This window comes from Musa acuminata, chromosome BXJ2-5, assembly GCF_036884655.1.
Source record: "Musa acuminata AAA Group cultivar baxijiao chromosome BXJ2-5, Cavendish_Baxijiao_AAA, whole genome shotgun sequence".
NCBI lineage: Eukaryota > Viridiplantae > Streptophyta > Magnoliopsida > Zingiberales > Musaceae > Musa > Musa acuminata.
The window spans coordinates 1743849-1767528 of NC_088342.1; the positions used below are offsets into that span (position 1 = coordinate 1743849).

Below are 23680 nucleotides of genomic sequence, written 5' to 3' on the forward strand. Positions count from 1 at the left end.
AATTATTAAGGGAAAATACACAATTGTTCACATCATCGCGAACCAAAAATATGAAGTTTCGAATGTCAACCTTCCATCTAAAAATTACATGATTTGATTGTACTTGGCGAATCAATTAGCTACACTATTTTGCTTCCTAAAAATATGAAAAAAATTATGTTTAATAAAACAAGAAGTCAATCCTTTAATCTTCGCGACTAAAGTAGTCCTAATCAATTCGACTCAAACTCATCTAATTTAAAATATTAACATAATTTCAGAACTATAAGAATATTCGAATTTATTGGATGTGGAGATGTGAGTTTAATCTAATAGAAATATTGTAAATAATGGTGGTGATGATGATAATAATAGCAAAAAAAAAAATGAAAGAGTGATCAAAATGGTAATAAATAAATAAATATATATATATATATATACAAATTTTCTAAAAAATATACAAAATAAAAAAAATGGATAACCGGTTTTGAAAGAGAATATATTTTTTTAGTATTAGTCAATAATTCTCTCTTATAATTCGTTTAATTTTCAAGCTATTTTAACAACAAGAATGAGGTCATTAGTTTAGAGGGTTCCACGCTTGTATTCTTTTATACTTGCTTTACCATTGGGTTTCCCCTCCTATAAAATCGTCATGGCTATAAGACTTTTCTCAAAACTTAAGATGACCTTAAACTTAATTTTAGATAAATAAATATGATAAATATTATCTAATCGATTAGGATTATATGTATAGCCTTTAATTAATTATATCATAATTTAAAGAGTTAAACTCCCCATATTCAAATCTAAAGCTCATGCAAGCATGAAGCTAATTAGATATAAAAATTAACTCAACATACCATTTAAGTCAAGTCCATCCAAGCAATTATTACATGACGTTCATAGGTAAGTTTGAACTTGAAATGTATTATTTCTCGTATAATAATTCACTAACTCATCGACTATATTGATATCTGTTTCCCGCATAAACTTGTATTTTGATGTTAGCTACTATATATAGATGTGCAAACAGAAGAGCTTTAGGAGTCATTAAGCACGGATAAATTACTTGTCCAGTGACAAAGATGATGAAAGGAACATCTTATTTGGGAACAGATGTTGCGTCAACTTAATCCCCTACTGTGAGACAAGCATAAACATTACATGGTGGAACAAACACATCAATCCGGAAACAATGCAGCCTACTGGAACTTGATCCATTGTTCATGCCGCAATGGCCATCGCCACCGCCACCGTCGCCGCCATCAGGATCTGGTATGCTTGTGCCGTGATTCTGTCCGACGCGCGAGACGTGGAGGGAGATGGAGCAGGACTGACAGGTGGCGGAGGAGGTGGTGTAGCAGGAGTGGAGGGTGATGGTGGTGGCGAGGTAGGAGGTGAAGCAGGAGCGACGGGTGTTGGTGGTGTGGGAGGTGAGGTAGGAGGAGAAGCAGGACTGAGGGGTGGTGGAGGAGGAGGAGGTGGTGTAGCGGGAGCGGAGGGCGATGGTGGTGGTGAGGTAGGAGGTGAAGCAGGAGCGAAGGGTGGTGTGGGAGGTGAGGTAGGAGGAGAAGCAGGACTGAGGGGTGGTGGAGAAGGAGGTGGTGGAGCAGGACCAGAGGGTGGTGAGGCAGGAGGCGAAGCAGGGCTGATGGCTGCTGGAAGAATATTGACGACGAGCTTCTGGCCCCTGGTGCAGTGATCACCAAACCCACACATGTACCATCTCCTTCCAGGAGTGTCCAAAGCCACCAAATCATTGCCGCTGGTGAAGGTGTTGATTGCTACTGCTGATGTATTGCATGCCTTGAAGTCTGGTCCCCCGACCTGCATGACATTGTGAGCCCCTTGCATGTACTTGAACACTGCACCAAAGCACTCACTTGTCATTGCGTGCTATGTGTTTGATCCATTTACATATGCTCTACAAGTATCTATCTGTTTTATGCAGTTCTCAACATCTGATATGGCTTACCGAGGTTGTCGCCAACCCTGAACTCCTTGCCTTGGGTCCATGACGAGTAGTTGAAGTTCGGGAGCCAACCGGAGTCGTCGCCGACAGTAAAGTCTGCAGCTATGGCAGACTGTGGCACAGCGACGGCGGCGGCGAGAATGACAAGGACTGCGAGCAGCATATGGTGGGAAGCCATTGGAGCCAAACTCGACTGCTCGAAGCTCCTCAAAGCTAGCCTTGAGTTTGGATGCAGAGGAAACGCAGGCTGAGGCAGGCATATATAGATATGCATGACACCTTGGCTTGAACTATGTCTAAGGTCATCGGGAGCAGCAGGCGGAGGGCGGCAATGCAGCGCAGCCAGCTAGCTTAGACCTCGAGTAAGCTGTTGCCTGCAGCATGCAGCAAGCGATACAAAGAGGACGAAGAAAACGAAGAGGACAGAGACAGTGACATTGGCACTCTTCTCACAATGGATGTTGATAGTAATATAGAGATTTGAGACTATGACGCAATATTGTCATTCTGCTCACAACGCAGAAGAGAAGAACTATAGTTTCACAAATCAATTTTCACTCAAATACAAATTTTAAATCATCATAGTCAAATATTTTAATCATAATCAAACTTAAATTTAATTTTATAAGCTCTAGCAACATTGAGTTAACATCGAAGCCTCATTTCGGTTTGGGGCTTCCATGCTAAAACATTAAGATATTTAATTTTCTTATATTATTTTCCATTTTTTTCTTATTTTTAGGAAAATAAGACTACTCAGTGTGTGGAAAATGCTTAAAACTTTAAAAATTTTCTAAATAATGCTTCAACTTAAAAAATATATTCATAGAAACTTGTAGCTCCTCCACGACTAAAAACAGAAGCTGTAGGTGAGGGCAAGTCATTCACATTCTTCTTTGCCCATGGTTGACGTCGAGGGGAGGTTGTCGACGATGATGATGAATCCAATGGAGAAGTAAAATGATCTTTTCATGTGATCAGGGATATTCTATGAAATTTTTCTGAAGTTGGGACATTGAAAATTTTTAAACTTATGGGCTTTTTTGATAAATTTACCAATATATATGTATATATATACATATATACTTTTATTTTGCACAATAAAATTGATGAAACAAAGGAAAGGAAGAGAAGGCATCCATGTTGCGCTGCACCACAATATTATATGCTATCTCTTTTTTTCTTCCAAAAGAATATAATAATGGCTCTGTTCATCGATGAACACAAAAAGGAATACAATCGTGAAGGTCAATTAGTCCTTTTTCTGTATTGTTTTAGAGATTTTAGTATACATAGTTAATCAATAAACATATTGGTGATGTTGACTAATCCATCGCAATGCCTTGGAACTCACGTTCAAATCCCCCCCCAAGCTAAGAAAGAATATTCGGAATACAAAGATTCGCTCTTCTTCTTTATTGAAAGCTTTGACCAGTGTAGCAACGTCCATTTTAATATGTATCTTTCAGATCATGTATTTACCCTCTCCTTCAAGCATATGCTTACAGCCAGCCAAAATGCATCTACCCTAATTTACGATATCCATCTTTCCATGACACATTTCGAGTCATGTATTTTTCCTGCTTAACGAATGCATTCATCACATTTTGAGTACAGTTAGTCTACGCTCCTCAATGGGAAAGATGAGCCCAACGTGAGACAAGCATACGACACACAACACATCAATCTTGCAACAGTGCAGCGTAGTGGAAGGTAGCCGATGAAGCATTCATGCCGCAGCGACCATGGCCGCCGCCGCCGCCGCCATCAGGGCGTGGTATGTTCGTGCTGCGATCATGTTCGGCGAGCGGGATGATGAAGGAGGTGGTGAAGAAGGAGCAAGTGGTGGCGGTGGAGGTTGTGAGGAAGGAGGTGAAGCAGGACTCATGGCTGCTGGTAGGACGTCGACGGCAAGCTTCTGGCCCCGGCTGCAGTGATCTCCAACCCCACAGATATACCATCTCTTTCCTGGGGCGTCGAGAGCCACCATGTCATTGCCGGTGGCAAAAACAATGGCTGCTGCACTTGCACTGCATGCCTCGAATTCGACTCCCCACACTTGCATGACGTTGTGAGCCCCTGCTTTGTACTTGAACACTGCGCATGCATTCATCACTCTAGTTTGATGTTTGAAATTTAAAGAGAAAACCTAAATTATGATTGTTTAATTCTTCAACCATTCTAATATATTTTTCCAAGATTCTTTTTTTGTTGCTTGCTTGAGATATGTTTCTTTCTTCTTTATATTTGTTTTGCTCTTCTTGTTCAATCATTGAAAGAGACTTACCACTACTCAATCCTCAATCAGCCACACTATTTTGAGTGCTAGAGTTTAATATAAGTTGGACCCTTTTTTAATAGTTTAAGATGTTTGTCATGAAACTTTTATCTCCATTTTTCCCCAATGGATGTGAGAGTTTGGCATGGATTGCAATTTTTTCTAATAACTTAAGCTTATCAGATTATTGATCATAAAATTAAAATTATTAAAAATTAATTAATAATGATTGTAAGTCAAACTAGTTAAAATTAAGTTTGATATCAATTCAATTCAAAATTTTAAGGTAATAGATTATAGAATAGGCTGAAGAATATGTCATCGGACTCTCACGATATTTATTAATACGAGTCTCTTCTTCCGATCTTACTTTTTTTTTTTTAATCTTTCCTTTATATAATTATTTCTATCATTCTCCTCTGATTCGATTGTCTTTCCCTCGTCCGTCCGTAAGGATAGGTATAATTAATTTTATCCGTAACTATATATTCGATTATCTTTCCCTCGTTCGTAAAGGATAAGTATAGTTAATTTTATATGGAACCATAGCTTGGTCGATGGTATAATTAACTTTGTTCATATCGAAACTTCGACTCTTTATGAAGTTCATGAGTGTGAGTTAAACTAGTCAAGATTAACATATATCGAGTCAGACATCAATTCAATAAAAAAAATTAAGTTATTAAATTATTGATTGGACTCGAATATATATTATCCAACTATCTCGATATTTATCAGTATGATATTATTTTTTTAGTCCTCTTTTTTCAACCATTCTAACAAAAAAATCTTTATCAATCATTTTACATAACTTATCGAGGTTGTCGCCAACCTTGAACTGCTTGCCCTGAGCCCAGGATGTGTAATTGAAATATGGGAGCCAACCCTTCTCATCGCCTACAACGATATCTGCTGCCATGGCAGACTGTAGCGCAGCTGCGGCGAAGGAGAGAACTACGAACATGGTCTGCAGGGAAGCCATTGGAGCTCAAGCTGACTGCTATAAGCTTCTCAGAGCTCGACGTGCTAAGTGAGGCACATATAAGTACACTACGTCTTGGCATGGACATCATCATCTTCCGCCATTGTTGGTGGAGTCAGCTTGCGGGCGGAGGTCGGCATGCGTTGCTCCGTGTTCCAGCCTCGTGTTAGCTGTTGCCACAACATGCAATAAGAGAGAAACAAAAGAGCCCCGGCTTCCTTCCTTCTTGTTGTGCTACGATAATGCCGATGGAACTCATCGGATCAAAATTTCTTGTAACACTCTTTTATTTGTCTTATATTGGGTATTAGGGGATGAACATAACAAGTCAGACGTTTAAGTTTCTCTTATTTGATGAAATTACACAAAACACTTTCATTAATAGAAAAAACATAATCGTTTAGAAAAGAAAGAAGTGAGAAGAAGAAAATGGTAATTAAGCACAAAATGTGTTGTCCACATAAAAGAAGTATAATGTGAAAACGAACAATGAAACCATAGATAATTTGAGAGTCCAAAACAGTTGTGGTTGTCCACAAATAATTCAATTGGTCTATTTGAAGAACTCGACATTGAGAGCTGCTCATTTTGCTTGGAAGCATAAATAGGGAAGACTCTGTTTTTATTTCCTTTTTGGTATTGCATCTCAGATACAAATCATGGATTCCACTATGCATTTTTATTTTCTAGCAAAACGTTTCGATATCTTAATTTTTTGGAATCACACACATACAATTTAAATAAGACATAACTCAAATCTCCTGCATAATCCTGGACTGATATGCGACATGATGAACAGAGAGTTCACATGTCAATCGGAATTGGATCCCAGTGATCAATGTCACTGATCCAAAATCTAATGAGTTCAGGCTGATGATAGGAAAAGAAACAGTCGATTGGGAACTCATGTTTAGAATCAAAAGCAAGAATCACACTGACATCTCATTTGTATTTCTTTTGGTTCTCAAGAGCAAGGAAGTCTACACGATACCCACCTCAAAAAACCAGAGATAGAAACAGAGGTAAAGATTCCAATAACACAGACCTAATTTGCCAACTATTGGCATAGCAATGACAGACAGACTGACATTATTGATAACATTCATAGAATTTTTATCTTTGACTAAGAATCACTAGAGCTGCGACGGTAGGGTGGTAGTCGAGCCTCACTTGGTGCTGGCCAATTGGGTGCGGAGGAGCTTCGCTGCGGAAACCATGTTGGTCAGAGCAGGCTTAACTTCACCATACTTGCGAGTCTTGAGCCCACAGTCTGGGTTAACCCAGAGAATGTTAGTCTCGAGAACGGCAAGCATTTTGTTGATGCGGTCGGCAATCTCCTCTGTGGATGGTATCCTCGGAGAGTGGATGTCGTACACGCCTGGGCCAATACCAGCACCATACTTCACTCCCTCACGGAACACAGAGAGGAGCTTCTCGTCAGAACGGGAGTTCTCAATTGTGATCACGTCGGCATCCATGTCGATGATGGAATGGATGATATCATTGAAGTTAGAGTAGCACATGTGGGTGTGAATCTGTATGAGACAACTCATCAGACAAAGATAATCTAATCAACGAATACAAGATCTCTAAGATTCAGATAGATATCAAGGCTACGGAAGCATTGGAAGATGACAAGGGAACCTGAGTAGTGTCCTGGACGCCACAGTTTGTGATCCTGAAGGAATGAACAGCCCAGTCCAAATAGAAAGCTTGCTCGGACTTGCGAAGAGGAAGGCCTTCTCGGAGAGCTGCTTCATCTATTTGGATAACCTGAACATTAAACATGAAAGAACCTCAATTAAATTGCACATAAATATGACAATTTTTCCTCTTAATTTGGTTGTTCTTTTTTTTGTTCTTCTTTCTCTAGGGAAATTATCTTTTGGAAGTTTCAATCTGAGAAAAAGAAATAACAATATTTTTCACTTTTGTGGATTCACAAGTGCCACACTGGATGTAGTCATGTGACATTGTCAATGATCACTGAATTTAAAATAGAACATGCAAATTTCAGTTTACAGGGTGCCATATAAACAGTACCATCAATGTTTCACATTTGTACTTGATGTTTGTGCACACATGTATCCATTTACATAAATGGTATATAGGCATAGGCAAGAAGGGCCAGGGAATCTTAATAACTTATGTAAAGGAAATGTTTACACAGCTCACCCTTCATATTGGATGGCTATGAAAAAGTTACCAGATAGTTTCAGCATACAGATGAATCTGAACAGACAATATTTTGTACTGCTCAATCCAGACAAATTCAGGATTTAGACCAGCAAGAGCTAAAGGTTACCTTTTTTATTTTTGTTTCACCAACTCGTTCAAAACTTCAAATGGTTTAATAGAAGTTTTTCAAGAGATAGACTTACCTGAATACCAGCAGCTTCCAAATCCTCGACTTCTTTCTTGATAGCAAGAGCAATCTGATAGCAAGTCTCAAACCTGGAGGTAAGAACATAAAATATTATACAAACTTTAATGAAAAGAAAGTAACTTCTACAGAATTTAATCTTTATGAGCACATTAGCAACAAGGCTCACCTTGGTTGGTCATTTCTAACAAATGACCAATTGAGAATTGTGACTGGGCCTGTCAACATTCCCTTCATTGGACGAGCAGTCATGCTCTGAGCCATTTTAGACCAGAAAACAGTCATTGCCTTGGGACGGCTAACATCACCGTAAATAATGGGAGGCTTAACACATCGAGATCCATAAGATTGCACCCAACCATTGACTGTGAATGCAAAGCCTGATAGCTGTTCCCCAAAGTACTCAACCATGTCGTTCCTCTGTGGAAAACAAAATTCAAATTTAAGCTTAGCATTGAATTACTAGATTATATATATATATATATATATATATATATATATATATATATATATATATATATATGCCAATAAAAGTTTGTGTTGGACACCATGCAGTAAATTTTAGTCTAACACATGCCTCCCTGCTACATTTAATTCCAAATGTTCCCAAAACGAAACCATATAACATATTCAACATGCTTACCTCTGGCTCTCCATGGACCAGGACGTCAATATCAAGTTCTTCTTGGAGCTTAACAACTTTGCTGATTTCCTCTTTGATGGCCTTCACATATTCCTCCTCAGAGATTCTGCAAATATACATGGTGATAAATATAAGAACTGGACATGGAGTTGAATAATGCCAAAACAAAAGGCATGTTGTTAGGAAGCACCCACTTATTTGCCTTGCATTCGCGTCGGACTCTCCGAAGATCCATTGTTTGAGGGAATGAACCAATTGTGGTTGTAGGAAGAATTGGAAGGTTCAGCTTCTTCTGTTGTGCATCTAGCCTAGCACTAACATTGGTAACTCGACGATGGTCAGAGCCCTTCAAAGCAGCAGCCTGCAATGCAATGCCATTGTTGAATTCTTAAACCTTTCAGAGAAACCAGAAATGAGCAACAAATTTTAGATACCTACCGCCTTTTGAACTTCTTCATTGGTCACCCTAGGAGATGACTTTCTTGAAGATTGAGCAGCTGCATTAGCTGAGAAGAAAGCCTGTGCACATAAACCAACAGTCATAATCAGACCTTAATGGTTCTGGCAATTGGGTAATCAATAAGATAGCTGCATATTAGAGTTTGCAAACGGGTGATGTGCATCGCACTTCCATGCTCTGGAGTTTTATATTTCTTGAGACTAAATGGCTTCAACATGCAGAAAAAGTTCACTAATATCTCGCTAACAACCAAAGTTGAATAAAACAAAAACCTTAATAAGAAAGTTGTTTAAAATAAGGTAATTCAAGGATTTCCATGTTAATTTGCACACATCATGTCAATCAATGCTGAAGGTGATATGGCTAGACCAACCTTCTTTTTTATTGTGCCAATTCTTGTGTCGACTGCTAAAGCACGAAACCATAACATGCCAAATAGATACTAGAGCAGAATCATAAGGATACTTGTAATGGGACTATAAACCAAATCAATTTCCTCTGTCTTAGAAGGAAGACAAGAAAATGACATCATAGGTAGTGATGAGTACCTCATCCTTCTGACCAGCCAATGCTTTAGCCAATGCATTTACTTCAACCACTTTTTGTGCAGCAAAAGCAAGCCATGACTTAATCTCAGAATCCAGCTTTGTCTCATTAACAAGGTCAACAGCAGTGTGCATGAGTGAGCATGAAGTTGAGACGACAAGCTTGTCTACGGACACAACAAATACCATCAGCAGTATATTGAAAGGAATCTAGCTGGAAAGAGAAGAAAGGTAAAGCATGAACCTTTGCCCACGATGGCCTCAAGAGCCTGGAGAGTACTGAGAGAGGATGCAAGATCATTCGCCCAAATGTTCCTTCCATCCACGACTCCAGCAAAAAGATACTTACCAGCTGGAAAGCCTGCACTCTTGACCAAGTCAAGTGTCTTGGTTCCACGAATGAGATCAAGCCCAACACCTGAGATACCCTTCAAAGCAGTGATGGTCCTGTAAAATGCTTAAGAACAATGAGCTCTTCGAAGAATAAAGATGTAATGTGGAACAACAGTCAGAATAATCACAAACTTACTTGTATGCTTCTGCAGGAACATCAGCGAAGTAAGTTTCAATAAGCACATTCAAGCCAGATAATGATGATTCTAGTTCCGTGTAGGCCTTTGTGAATGCCTCCAATTGGTGAGACTCAAGATCCATGACAAGGGTTGGCTCATCAAACTGGATCCATGAAGCACCAGCTGCTTTTAGCTCAGCAGTAACTTCCCTGTGTATGGTGATACCATAAGTACAGAAAGTATAAAGGAGGAAAAGGAAAATAAAACAAAATGGACCAGAAGCTTATTTAGGATCCTTACTTGTAAATGGGCAGAATATTTCCGAGAAGTGAAAGAGGAGAAAATGATTTCTCAACACCTTTAGCAGGTTTTGAGAGCAACAAGTATGTCACAGGGCCAATGAGTACTGGAACAGTCTCAATTCCGAGCTGTGTGATTGGAAGAAAGAAAACAAAACTTGATTACTGGATACATTTCACAAAATATATAATACAGTTGGAGAGGTTGAAATGAAGAATCATGAAGCTACAATATATCCTGTTCCAAACCATTGTAATGTCAAGAGCTAAAAGGTACCGACAGATGTGAAACCATTTCCACCTTGATAATCAGACTAGAAATGTACATGAAAAGGCTTAAATCCTCTACACAATTGGAGTCATTTCTTTCAATAATCTAGTTCAACCACATGGGAATAGGGTTCACTAGAGTTCACATTAGTAACACAAGTAGTGTGCATTGACTCAAACAGTTAAGCAATTAGTAGGCATCAAAACAGGGCACCATCAAGTTTATACATATTCCTTCATGAAATGAAAACTGATATTATGACTAAAGCAATCCAGAAATGTCAGAAATCTCACATACTCCAAGTACTACTAGCTAAAACATTAGACACCTCAAATCAGAGAGAAAGAAATTTCAAGTTTAAGATCACATAAAAAACAAGGTGGCAAATAGCAAGAATGAAGACATGGAAAACATGATGTCTAAAAGATAGTGCCAAAATAGATAAAACTTTCAAACATGATCAAGGAAACTTATAGAATAATGATGTGGAGTGAGGTGATTACCGCCTTTGCCTCCTTGTATTCGGACACCGCCTTGTGAGAAGAGTAGGTGAACTTTGTGTTTGGGCCCAACTCCGGGACAATGAAATGACTAGACAAATAGAATACGTCAACATGTCAGTAATGGTACAAGAACGAAAAAGAAATCAAATTAGATGATAGGAAGCTTAAGATGGCTTACTAGTTGGTGTCGAACCACTTGGTCATTTCCATAGCAGGCACAGAGGCATTTCCCCTAGCCATGGAGAAATAAATATCAAATCCAATCTCTGCACCAGTATAGTTGTACCTCTCAGGAACGGCACCAAGCATTGCTGTGGTGTCAAGCACTTGATCATAGTAAGAAAAAGTATTGCTAGGAATGTATTTGATCCCAGCATCAGCCATTTGCTTCCAGATGGAACATCTGAGATCAGTTGCAACTTTCTGCAAATCATCGGCACTGCTCTTCCCATCCCAAAAAGACTCCAATGCAAATTTGAGCTCTCGCTTGGGCCCCATGCGAGGATATCCAACAATGTGTGATGCCATCTTTCTAGAAATGCCAAGAGAAGAAAACATAATAAGTTCTTGAGAATCAAAATATCAAACCTTGGTACAGATAACCACAACAGAACAGAAAAACACATGGATGGATAAAATAAGATTAACCAGAAAAAAACATGGTAAGGTTTCCTAACCAAATAAACTATATATTTGTAAACTCTCCATCTCGTCAAGTTGCATCTTATTATCCATCTATTACAGATAGGTAAACCAAACTGTTTAACATGTAAACACTTCTAATCAAACCAACTTTCCCATAACGGCTTAGATAAGAGAACTTGTTATGTATCTTTCTGTGCAGAAAACAAGTGATAAACACGAAGCAAAGTACCTTTTTTTTTTATCATAAAACTATGAAAGCAACTACTGAGAATTGGAACTAAATTTTTTTCCTGAGAAAAGAGTAAACAGGGGCAATTTCTACTTTCTCTGATGCTAAGACCATGGCACGCTAGGGTGTGTAGACTATACAAAGTTGAATATCAGTGTCATGCAACAATTAATCGGTCACCTCCCGATTAAACCATATGCCATCACTTCCAATGCAGAAAAGGGTAAAGTAATGTATCACGAGTTCATTGCATTGTATAAAATATTCATAAGAAAGATCATTTGCAATCACAATGAAAAGACAAGGATAAATTGCAAAACTAGTGATAGAAATAGGATCAGAAGAGGAGTCGGTGCTAAGAATCAAACCCAACCAAGAGAGACGGAAATGTAAATCTCTCACACAAACAACAAAGCTTCACAAAACAATAAAATGTAAATCTCTCACGAAAGATCAATCAAATGTTGAGAACGATGACCCATGATATAGATCTACATGCCAAAGTAGCAACGCAACCAGTTCTACATGAAATCACCATGTCATGTAATGATACCACATCATTAAGATAGAAAGGTTCGATCTTTCACACCAGATACACCAGATCTAATTCGTATTAATCATCAGAAACCCAGGAAAAGACGCGGATTCAACATGTCACACACACAAACAGTAAAACCGAAAGCATTTCCAATCAGTCGTGACCAGATCTACAAGAAACCATGCACGCAGAACCAGATCCAAAAGCAAACCCAGCCCAATGATCAACATCCAGAACCAAATAAAACAGATCCGAGACACACCCACAACCCAGAACAAAATTTCAAGAGGAGAAGCCAACTTGGGAGCAAGAAATGGCGAAGATTCAGCAAATGACGAGATAAACCACAAGCTCAAGCAGCAGAGAAGCAGACCAACCGGAAGAGCCTCGAAAATAGGAAACAAAAGCAGTTCTAGATCCAATCTGTCCAAAAAAAAGGCTTCTCTTTGGGCAGATAAAAAGGGGAAAAGAAGCGCGAAAGGAGGAACGTGGACAAGACTGAAGCGTCGAAGTAGTGGCGAAGAGAGAATTGAGGGAGAGGAGAGCTCACCGTCGCGGGCGGAGTAGGAAGCGGTCCCCAAGAAGAGCGCTAGAGAGAGAGGACGAGAGAGCAGTGCGAGCGTCAAAGGAGATCTCGGAGGCTACTTATAGGAAGGAGTAGAAGATGCAGATCTGCATCTCTCACACACACACACACACACACCCACCCCAATAAATATAGAAAAAGGTAAACACAACACTTGAAATTTATTAAATTAAATATTAATTTAAAATCTAATTTATAAATTTTAAATATGTTAACTAATTTAGCTATTAAAATCTTAAAAATTTAGTATGATTGTCACATGAATAGTAGTTGTTTGGTTTATGTGCTCCACACATTTGTGAGACATCAAGTGAATATTTTCTTATGATTAGAAATACAATTTTCACCATTGATAACAAAATATTAACCGTTGATAGCAAATCTCTAATATCCAATCCATCTTAATTTTATTTTATTTATTTTTATGAAATGTTCTTGTGTAGTTGTAGTTCTAATGTGTGTGTTTGTGTGATTCAGGTGAAGAGATGTTTTATGATTAATAATAAAGTTGACTTTTTATTTTTTTTGTTTTTTCTTTTTCCCATCTTCAAGGGATGGTTGGTAGGTGAAAGGGGTTGGTGAGATAGTGCCACTTGGAATCCATGGGATTGGATGCGGTGGTGTTCAAATAGAACACGAAACATAACTTAATTGGAACCAAATCAGTTCATTAACATTTTATTCTAAAAATATAAATAATTTTAATTTGTGAGGATTTGTTTTTGAGTTTTGCTAACCGATTTGAACAAAATCAAATAAATTTTAATTTAAAAAACATCAACTCAATCCACGAGTCTTAAAAATTCTAAAATTTCTTTCCAAACTTTGAATGCATTATTCTTTTTGTTTTGTCACTATAGTTCTTTCTCCTTGTATTTCTTGGTCTTATGTATGAACATTATTTTGTTGTCATCCTTCTTCATTAATAATCTTTTTGTCAGTTTATATGATTTTTTTTTTCATTTGTATGTATCACTGCATATCATCATTATATATATAAAAAAAGGGATGTGAAGTCGTTATTATTTTAAAATGTCTTTCAATAAAAAAATAAAAAAATACTTACATATTGATCTAATTGTTTAAAATATTTAGAATGATATTTATGATATAAATTTTTTGGGAATGTATATACAATCGAATCAAAATTCTGGTTTGATTGAATTACATTGAATTGAATTGGTTCATCCAACCACATATATATATATATATTTAAATGTTTAAATTAATTAATTAAATCAGATTAATCGATTTTGAGCTGATTCAATTAGGTAAGTCAAACAGTTTCCTTATGTATATTACACTAATTGAATCGAACCATTTTTATAGTTCGATTCAATTCAACTCTTTAATAGTTCGACCTCTTTCTAACACCCCTACTAATTGGATAACGTGTCCACGATGGATTTGTCAAACAAGCAACAAGAACAACAGATGAACACCCCTACTAATTGGGTAGCGTGTCCACGATGGTTTTGTCAAACAAGCAACAAGAACAACATATGACTTTTAATATATAATTTACAGGTACTAATTACCTCTCATTAGAAAGATTTTATATGAATTTTATAATTTTGTGACATCTTTATAACACAATTTTTTTTAATAAAATTATTGTTGTAGGATGATGAAGAGTCTCATATTGAGTAAAGAATTTAAAAGCTAAAATCTGTTCTTTTCCCAAACACAACTTGGATGCCCCATGATGATGGATGATGTACAACAGATTATTCCAAAGGTTATATAAGAAATCCTTCATGTTAGTCAATTTTTTCTTTTGATTCTCTTTAAATCTAAAAGTAAAAGTGTCTTGTTCAACAAATAATGAATATATAAATATTTTAATGATAGAGGACTAGAAAGATGGAAAGAGACTCGTAATAATTAAAAGATAAAGGATGACGAAAGATCATGGAATTCTTGGGCAGACAGAAAATTGTGGTCAGTTGTGAAATCTGGTAGATCCCTTGAAATGATCGATCTCTTAATGTTCAAACTCTAAATCGATACTTGTGCACATTAAAGATACTACACTTATATCCCCTTTGAATCAGTACTATACTTCAGGTTTTGCAAACGACCAGTCACAAGAATTGATGAAAAGTGGTTAGTCGTGGTTTTTATTAGTTATCGTGGTCAAGACGGAATACATTAAAAGTCAATATCAGCGACTGGCAAGCAAAAGACTTGAATACATTATTCTCCTTCCAACAACTCTGATCTTTGTAACTGCATGCATATGTTGCAGCAAACAAAAAACACAGAACCTTTAGCTTCCTCATATTCTTAACACTCTTTAAGGCCTAAATTCTCTTCATACAATCAGTTTCCAAGAGGCAGACGTCTAAAGTTCTTGGTCTTGTTGTGAAGTGACAAAGGGCAGGCCAGACGATCTAAATAATGCAGTTTTCAGTACATCATATTTGAACTATGAGGCATAAGCATGATCATGGACACAGACACAATATATACACTTGAGATATAAAAAGAACTTGTAAATTTTGGACAATCTATGACTATCATGCAGTCTTGTATATGACACACATCATCTATTCTCGTGAGTAGAACCATTCAAAAGAGGTTGGAAGTCGTAGATACATACATGTTGACAAGGAGATTTTTAATCACATGCTTCATCAACAAAAATACTTGGAGATGATTCTATGTCCTAAATATGTTTTGAAGTCCAGTGTACCAGAAATGATACAAAAGTCCTAAGCAAGGATTGAAGTTTTGTGTATACCACCCAACGCCCAGGCGGACCATACCAGTCAATAGAGGATCCAGAATGCCTTGTATCAAGCAGGTACACAACAAAAATGTTATATTCTGGGTTAGACACTGCTCTGCTGGTCACAAAGTCAATTATTGGTTTGCAGTTGATCCTTACTTGAAACCTGAGACATCAATGAACCCTCCTTTCCTTCTTTATTCATATTATTATTTTCCCTCTTTTTTCATATTTTCTTATATTCCACACTGTGACATCAATGAGATTGAAATTATTGGTGCTACTTATATTCCACACCGTGACAACATTTAAAAGTGACATTACAGTATACAATAATATAAATCCGACATTAAAATGATGCTTTAGAAAAAAAAGTTAATTACAAATCACCCCTTGTAGTTAGACCTCTTTAACATTTCAATCCCTAGATTTAAACAATTTGTATTCACATTCCGATGATTATAAAAGTGAACTATTTAATCTCATTTACCCTAACATCGTCAATTTTATCGATGGAAGATACAACACGTATAAAATTATTGATTTTGTCAATGGTAAAAAAATCATTTCAAGTGGATGAAAAAACGAGGCTATTAGCTTAGGCAACGAATAGAGTTGGTGCTGCCACTTGAAGAGGACCATGAGACCGAGCACTACATCCTCTTGGTAACGGAAGCTGAGGGCGAGGAGTGGGTGGAGGTGTCATGCTCCCACGTAGCCAAAGAAGGAGGCTTTGGGCGAGCTCGTCCCTCGCAACTGCGGTGTTGACTCCTACTTGTCGTCGGTGAGAAAAGCCGTAGTGGAGTGGGTCGCGTGCACCGTGACTACCTATGCCTTCTCCGCTCTAACGGTGATGCTCGTTGTTAACTACCTCAACCGGTGCTTCCTCTCCTACACCGCTGGCGATGGGCTGCTCCGACTCCGGGAAAACAAGCCATGGATGGGCCGATTTGTGGCCATGGCGTGCCTTTCATTAGTGGCAAAGGTGGAGGAGACACACGACCCTTTCCAACGAAGGTGGAGGCTTCTATGCAAAGGAGGCCAAGTTGCTCGCCAATAGTCGCCAATCCAGTAGCTACTTTCCTTGCGAAGCCATTTCCACTGTTACCTCCACCTTTGGGAAAGTGGGCAAGGAGGTCGTGGACAAGGCGACGAGGCCGTCTTCGAGGACTGACGATGGCAAGCCCGTCGACAAGCCACGACCGTAGGGTAAGTTAAGATGAGGAAGCACTCGAGTCTTATCCACGCCATGGTCGTGGACAAGGCGACGAGGCATGGCCCATTAATCGTGAGGGACGAGCCCGCCCAAAGCCTCCCCTTCTTTTAACGCAAGAAAGCATAGCACTTTCGCCCACTCCTCGTCCTCAACCTCTATATTGCCAAGAGGACGTAGCGCTCGAACTTACTATTCGCTGCAAGTGGTTGCATCGACTCTATTTGCTACATAAGCCAATGGTCTCAATCTTTCACCCACCTGAAATGATCATTTTACCATTAACAAAATCAATAATTCTACACATGCTGTCACTTGTTGTATCTTCAATCGGTAAAACCGACACTGTTAAATTAAATGAGATTAAATGTTTTACTTTCATAAATATAGAGATGTTAATGAAAATTTTTTAAGTATAGGAACCGAGATGCTACAGAGGTCTAACAATAAAAGATAATATGTAATTAGCCCTAGAAAAAAAGTATACCAATAGTTTGTTGACCTATCTTTTCAATCGACAATGAAGTGTTAACACTTAACAATTATAATATCACAACAAAATCCTATCTATTTACCTTAATTTCTTCTTTTAACCAATTAATGTTTTGGAAATTCAGTATTCAATAATCATGATCTACAATCATATTAAATTCTGAACATCTCTCAAAAAATATTTAATGATGCAACTTATCCAGATTAACAGAATAAAAAACAACCCACCTCTAAACTATTTGCTTAGTTTATACTTGCAAATAGAATAGAAAGCTTATCCAAACTATTTAATTTAATTAGGAATCAAACACAACCTGAATTAATGTTTCCATGGTTTAGTACATATTTTAACAAGATCTCACTTTATATAAGAAAACCTAACATCGACAAGGAAAATCAAATCCACAAAAAATAACAAATTTTATTAGTCACAAGATGGAAGATACTATAAAAGATTGTCCAATGTATAATAACTAATCTCAAATGAATTTCTTTTACATAAAAAAACAAGGATGTGTAAATCTTGATGGTATTCCAATTAGAATGATAACATTCAAATAAGCAATCAGACATATAAGAGAAAAATGTAATACTCATCAATATCCAAAATGATGCAAGGGGTCATCCTATCGACATGTCAAGTCTAATTGCCAAAATCGGTCACTGCACGGACAACAACACCATGAACAGCATCATTGAAATTCCGATGGAACCACATAAAACCGAACTCTCAGTGTAAACAAAACAAAGATCATCGATGTAACAAAAATTTTCCAAACAACCATGCTGATCCAATGATGTGTGCAAACTGAATACCTAATCAACTTCTTTATTATACGATCCAAGGTTTTTAATTTCGTACCGTACCAGTGTATCGAGCTTTGCTCGATACAGTACGATACGACGTACCGCTCGGTATATGTATTTTTATATACATATGTTTATATATATATATGTATATCAAAATATGTTTATATACATATGTTTACTCATAAACATATGTATTTTTATATGAGTAATAATTATTACAAAATTTGTTTATAAAAATAACCCCTTTCCATCTCAAGAGACGGAAAGAGGGTGATGGCGGAGCGGGTGAGGAGGCGACGTGGTGAGGATGCGACGCGTTGCCTCCATCCCCAGCTCAAACTCATCCCTCGTGAGGCACTCCGCAATGCTCCCGCGGTAGCCAGCTCCGACGGGGATCCAATCCAAGGCAAGCTCATCTCCCACTCCCCTGCTGCCCTCAGCGATGATACAACACTCCGAGACAAGTATTAAAATTTGTTTGACTACCAATTGGACTAACAATTTGTGCAATCATTATATTTTTTATTTCTGTTGTTTGGGTTTGATATTCTCTATTGATGTTGGGCCTTCCTATAACATGAGATCAGATGAGTAGTATGTCAAGTCTCTTCAATTACTGAGGCCAGAGTAAGATGTTAAAGCTTCAGTTATTTGATGTGCATGTAAGCGAAACAAGAAGGCTATCATGTAGTGTTTCTTTAGCCAAGTCTATGTTTCGTATCTAAACTATGAAACAAAATATATACATAAGAGTTTGACATATAATATATGTTAGGAGAATACATGCGTCAATAATAAGTCCTAGGTACATACATATTGACAAGGAACTTATTAAATCAACATAAACAATCAGAGAGAATCTGTGTCCTATGTTCTAAAGTACAAGGTACAAGAGATGATACCACAGTGCTACACAGGTTAAAAATTTTGTTGCCTACCACCCATTGCGGGTAGAACATACCAGTCAATAGAGAACATGATCCAGGCCACCTTGTACCAAGCACGTAAACAATAAATGTTAATTTCCAGGTTTCCTCTGTAAACTCTGGGTCTATTGGACCACTTAAAAAGTTAAAATCCAATTCATTTCAACTGATTTAGACACGGCTAACCAAAAAAGCCAGCTGAGAGTAATTTTTCAGCTTGCAATTGACCCATTCTCAAAGTCAACAAATGTGGATGCATTTGACTTCATTCTTTTCCTTTTCTTCATGTCATTCTTATCCCTCCTCATTCCTTTTTCATCCTCTTCAGTACCAACCAATGTACTGCCTGGTACGATGGGTACATATTGGTCCCATAGTGCCTTATAGTCTATGGCACTGATTGAAATTTTTAGTCCTATATAGATACCAAATGGTGACAACATTTGAAGTTTCAATTCAGTGTAAAAAATATATATAAACCCCGTCATAAAATAGAGCCATAGAAAAAGGATAGTAAAGCATGTTATTCTATTGTCGAAACCAACTTGGAAGTGTGAACATTTAACAACAATAATATTAAAACAAAATCCTATCTATTTTCTTCAATTTCCTTCTTTAGACAATAATGGTTTTGAAAATTCTATATTCAATAAACAAGATCTACAATCACATTCAAATTATGCAGATCTCTCAGGGTAAACAATTACTAGAATCAAGATTATAAGACGTAAAGGTTTAATAATGAATTGCAACTATCAACAAATTTCCATCTGACCTAAATAAATGCAACTACACACAAATCCAGGTTAAAAAGTATAATTTAACACTCCATCCAATTTACCTAACTCTAACACATAATAATTTGCTTAATTTTCCTCTTAAGAACAAGTCAAATTTGTAGATTCAGAAAGCATTATTACATAAATCACATTATGGTTACAGACTAAATCATACACTTCATTTACCACAGTTGTAAATGCCTAACACAATATGTGGCATTGACAAATTCCCTGCCATACCATCCACATGCATTTTGATTCACTTTTGGTTGCTTGCTGGAAACTGCACGATTTCTTTAGTACAGTTTGGTAACTACAACCACTACAGTGCCATGTAACCTTCCATCCATGTCATGTTCTTAATGAAAAAGATGCAGCTTTCACTGCTTTTGCCTTAAAAAAAGTCACATAACCTTAAAGATAAACTTGGAGGATTGGAGACTGCTATGTTATTACTGTTTGTGCTTTCATGATTAGCATCTCCCAAAGTTGCAACATTATAGCAACTTTGTTAGGTTGGATCAAACCCAACCAGACATAACTATATCCCATCCCAGGCCTAACACACCCAATCAAAAGATCTGTAACCAATTCCCCAAGCCTAACAAAGACCTATCAGGTCAGATCTGGTTGCTGCAGTTCATTAGATAAATGAAAACATCAGATGCTTTATTCCACAGCTATGTATAATGACCAAAGCATCTTAAATCTAAAAGGCAGGAAGGAAATAACTAATAACATAGAAATAACCACAATACAAGCAAGATAGTGCAAGAAAATATATGGAACACTTTATCTAAACAATGCAAAGCTTTTCTATACCCAAACAACAAAGGAAAATTCTACTACATAGAACCACTTAATAAATTTTCACATGATTAGTTTTGTAAATATTAAATGTTTATAGCTCATAGCTTTTACCTTCAGAACTTCACATCACTACTGTTCCGCCAACAAAAACATACATTGAAAATCAACGAACAAAATGAGAAAAATCATTGAACTGTTTATGAACATTGCTTCCATCTTTACTTCATCTTGTTTACTAACAAAAACATATAGAAGACAACCATATTTTTTGCTATAAAAAAAGAGGGCATCAATATGATAAATATGTATTGCATATCTATTATAAGTTTTGTTTAAGGAGAAAATATACTTCCATCTAAATAACACTCTTGCATACATTGATAAACCATACCAAATGTTTGAGGTACTGCAGTTACCAGCATAACAGCTGTGCATCTAATTGTTATATCTGTCCTAAATCAGTCTTTATTAAGAGGTAATGAGAAGCAGAATATGTAAAAAGTCACTTATTTATGCTCTTATTTATCATTAATTTATCATTAATCATTGAAATATGTAAAAAGTCACTTATTTATGCTCTTACTCATTTAAAAAATAGTAATAAGAGAAATTTTGATGTCTATTTCTTATAACAACAAATTCTTCGCCCAAAGAAATAGGTAACACCTAGCAATTTGTAACAACATGTCAAGGCATTCAGTGTTGGATCAAAATCGAAGTACCAAAATAACATACCAAATAACCACTGCTGGTTCTAGCCCAGCTGTTGATTTGGTGGAGGCGGAGACGGCATTCCAGGCCTCGGACTGGTCCACCTGGTTGCGACGGAATCCCTGGCCTTGTCGGCACCGAAGCAGGCATCCCAGGCCACATAACCGGCGGAGGGACCCCTCATCATCTGCGACGGCGTCCCAGATGGCGGCGGAGGTGGAGCCCCGGGCCCTGTAGCAAACTCCACCGACACGGTTGTGGGTGGGCTTTGGTCGATCAGCACGGGCTGACCTGGGAACCCCGGCATCTGACCCAGCGCCGGCGGGCGGACGACCGGGGGGTAAAAGACCGGCAGCACCGTCGGGCACGAGATCTGCGGCTGCATCATCCCGGGGGCGTGGCCGCCAACGCCGCGGACGGGCCTGGCGAGACCAGGCTGAGCCTGTACGAGGGGGGCGGTGGGGATGCGGCAGCCGGCAGCGCGTCGGACGTCAGCACCAGCGAGAGCTGCGGCTTCGTGGGCCTTGGCGCGGGACTGGTCGGGGGGCGGGGGGCCCTCGACGGTCATGGAGACGACCTCCTCTCCGCGGAGACGGGCAAGGCAAGGGTGCGCCGGTCCTCCCGCTCCTCGCCGGCCCCAGGCTTCTTATTGCCGCTGCCCCCGCCAGCCAGCTTGCGGAACTCCTCGCAGTCGCCGAGGACGAGGTTCATGTGGCTGTGGAAGGCCATGAACTTGCCCACGAGCCGGCGGTCGTCCTCGATCGTGACGAGCATGCGATAGTTCATGTACCGCAGCATCTTGGAGCCCTTCGACATCGGCATAGCTGCCTCTCTCTCACTCACTTTCTTCCCCTCACCAAGGTGTCTAGGGTTAGGGTTTTGGGGACGCCAAAACCGATCCCGGTGCGGGCTGAGAGGAGAGCCAAACGAGAGTTTCCGCTGCCCTGCCGCTATGATAGAGGTAGCTTAAGCGTCGACGGTGGCTATCCTCCACGTGCAATTCACGTGGCATAGGTTGGCCAGGCTCGACGCGTGGATTTCAAAACTTAAATTAATTAAAATTAAAATATATGCTGACGTGACACTATTGACGGAAAAAAATAGTAAGATATAATTGTTTACTTATTTATTACATGTTCTTACCAAAACTAATAAATAAGAATATTGGATTAATATTAGAGAAATATCACAGAAAATAATTGGTCCAGATGGACTCCATTACGAATTATCCGAATTATAATTCGGATAATAATATTAGAGAAATATCGCAGTCGCCGAGGTAGCTTAATTTTAGGAACGATTTCGATCCAAATCGTCCATATATTTTAATTATAATTTACAATTTAAAAAAATTATAATTTATTTTAAAATCATGAACCATTTGTCTCAATTCCCAAAAATCATAAATGGAACGTCAATTTCTAGTTCCAATTTGATTTGGAATCAATAAATCCCAAGCCATTTTGGTTCCTGTTTCAGTTATATATGATTCCAGTTCAAATCAAAATATAATCTCGTATATTATAATATTATAATAAAAATTTATGATATATAATTTTATCGGGTGATTTTATAGGAAAATATATTCTTTTTGAATTTTTCTTGGATAATACTCCTTTTCAAAATTTTCAAACAATTCTTATTTTTAATATTCCAAAAGTGTCCCTTCATTTTTCCTACCCAGATCGAAAAAATTTTCTGCCAGCTATTTATAGTATTTTGTGGGTTAATTTTTATCCACAAAATATCATATAGTATAATAAAAGTACTATATATTATTCTAAAAAAATGTATAGTGTTTTATTTTAAAAATATCATACAGTATTTTTGAAATAAAAATATTATATAGTATTTTGTGAATAAAAAATAACCCACAATATATTATAATCGGTTGACGGAAAAACATTTTGGATTTGGATAAAAAACACTGTCAAAAACCTTTGAGGGGTATTTTTAAGATTTTTAAACTAAAAAAATGATGACTTGATAATAAAAAAAAGAGTATCATCCGAAAAAAAAATCTAAATTTTTTTTTTCCGAGCAGTCTGTCCAATTTTGTTTTGGATATCCATTTTAATCTTTGCTTATTAGTCATCCATAATTATGACATAACAATAAGTGCTATATATCTATATACTAACTTTTATTATATGAATCACATGAAGTATCGAACTTAATTGGAAATATCAGTTATGGGATGATGCGAGCCAAGAAGATCTATATGATATTGAACATGCCCAAATAACTATGGATATTGAACATTACTGACAAACAATAGCAAAAACACACCACCAATAAGTGAATACATAAATATATATTCCATGCACATATCCTCTTAAAGTCCAAACATGAATTCGATAAACTATGTAACATGGATTCA

The 23680-nt window shown here is 37.6% G+C and overlaps 3 protein-coding genes and 1 pseudogene across 3 annotated transcripts; all 4 read right to left on the reverse strand.

Moving 5' to 3' along the window:
* Nucleotides 1-1206: 1206 nt before the first annotated feature.
* On the reverse strand, nucleotides 1207-2132 carry LOC103983732 (uclacyanin-3-like). Its single transcript, XM_009401006.3, has 2 exons — nucleotides 1958-2132; nucleotides 1207-1847 (listed from the first exon to the last, which is right to left on the reverse strand). Exons 1-2 carry the CDS (start codon nucleotides 2130-2132, stop codon nucleotides 1207-1209), a joined length of 816 nt encoding a protein of 271 aa, XP_009399281.2.
* Nucleotides 2133-3683: 1551 nt separating this feature from the next.
* LOC135613219 (uclacyanin 1-like) lies at nucleotides 3684-4067 on the reverse strand. Its single transcript, XM_065110315.1, has one exon. It carries the CDS (start codon nucleotides 4065-4067, stop codon nucleotides 3684-3686), a length of 384 nt encoding a protein of 127 aa, XP_064966387.1.
* Nucleotides 4068-6210: 2143 nt separating this feature from the next.
* On the reverse strand, nucleotides 6211-12931 carry LOC135612069 (5-methyltetrahydropteroyltriglutamate--homocysteine methyltransferase 1-like). Its single transcript, XM_065107824.1, has 14 exons — nucleotides 12793-12931; nucleotides 11009-11362; nucleotides 10831-10918; nucleotides 10058-10185; nucleotides 9775-9966; nucleotides 9490-9692; nucleotides 9249-9412; nucleotides 8679-8759; nucleotides 8435-8601; nucleotides 8241-8346; nucleotides 7767-8017; nucleotides 7596-7668; nucleotides 6859-6987; nucleotides 6211-6749 (listed from the first exon to the last, which is right to left on the reverse strand). Exons 2-14 carry the CDS (start codon nucleotides 11356-11358, stop codon nucleotides 6381-6383), a joined length of 2301 nt encoding a protein of 766 aa, XP_064963896.1. The 5' UTR covers nucleotides 11359-11362; nucleotides 12793-12931; the 3' UTR covers nucleotides 6211-6380.
* Nucleotides 12932-15310: 2379 nt separating this feature from the next.
* Nucleotides 15311-22256, reverse strand: LOC135612070 (uncharacterized; annotated as a pseudogene).
* Between the last annotated feature and the right edge of the window lie 1424 nt (nucleotides 22257-23680).

Bases quoted from the DNA above. Each gene is read 5' to 3' on its own strand.
- LOC103983732 (XM_009401006.3), bottom strand. From the start codon at position 2,132: ATGGCTTCCCACCATATGCTGCTCGCAGTCCTTGTCATTCTCGCCGCC. The intron at 1,848-1,957 runs GTAAGCCATATC...GCTTTGGTGCAG, and splicing joins CAGGGTTGGCGACAACCTCG to TGTTCAAGTACATGCAAGGG.
- LOC135613219 (XM_065110315.1), bottom strand. From the start codon at position 4,067: ATGAATGCATGCGCAGTGTTCAAGTACAAAGCAGGGGCTCACAACGTC.
- LOC135612069 (XM_065107824.1), bottom strand. From the start codon at position 11,358: ATGGCATCACACATTGTTGGATATCCTCGCATGGGGCCCAAGCGAGAG. The intron at 10,186-10,830 runs GTAATCACCTCA...CCAATCACACAG, and splicing joins AATACAAGGAGGCAAAGGCG to CTCGGAATTGAGACTGTTCC. The intron at 6,750-6,858 runs GTTCCCTTGTCA...TGTCTCATACAG, and splicing joins GCGTCCAGGACACTACTCAG to ATTCACACCCACATGTGCTA.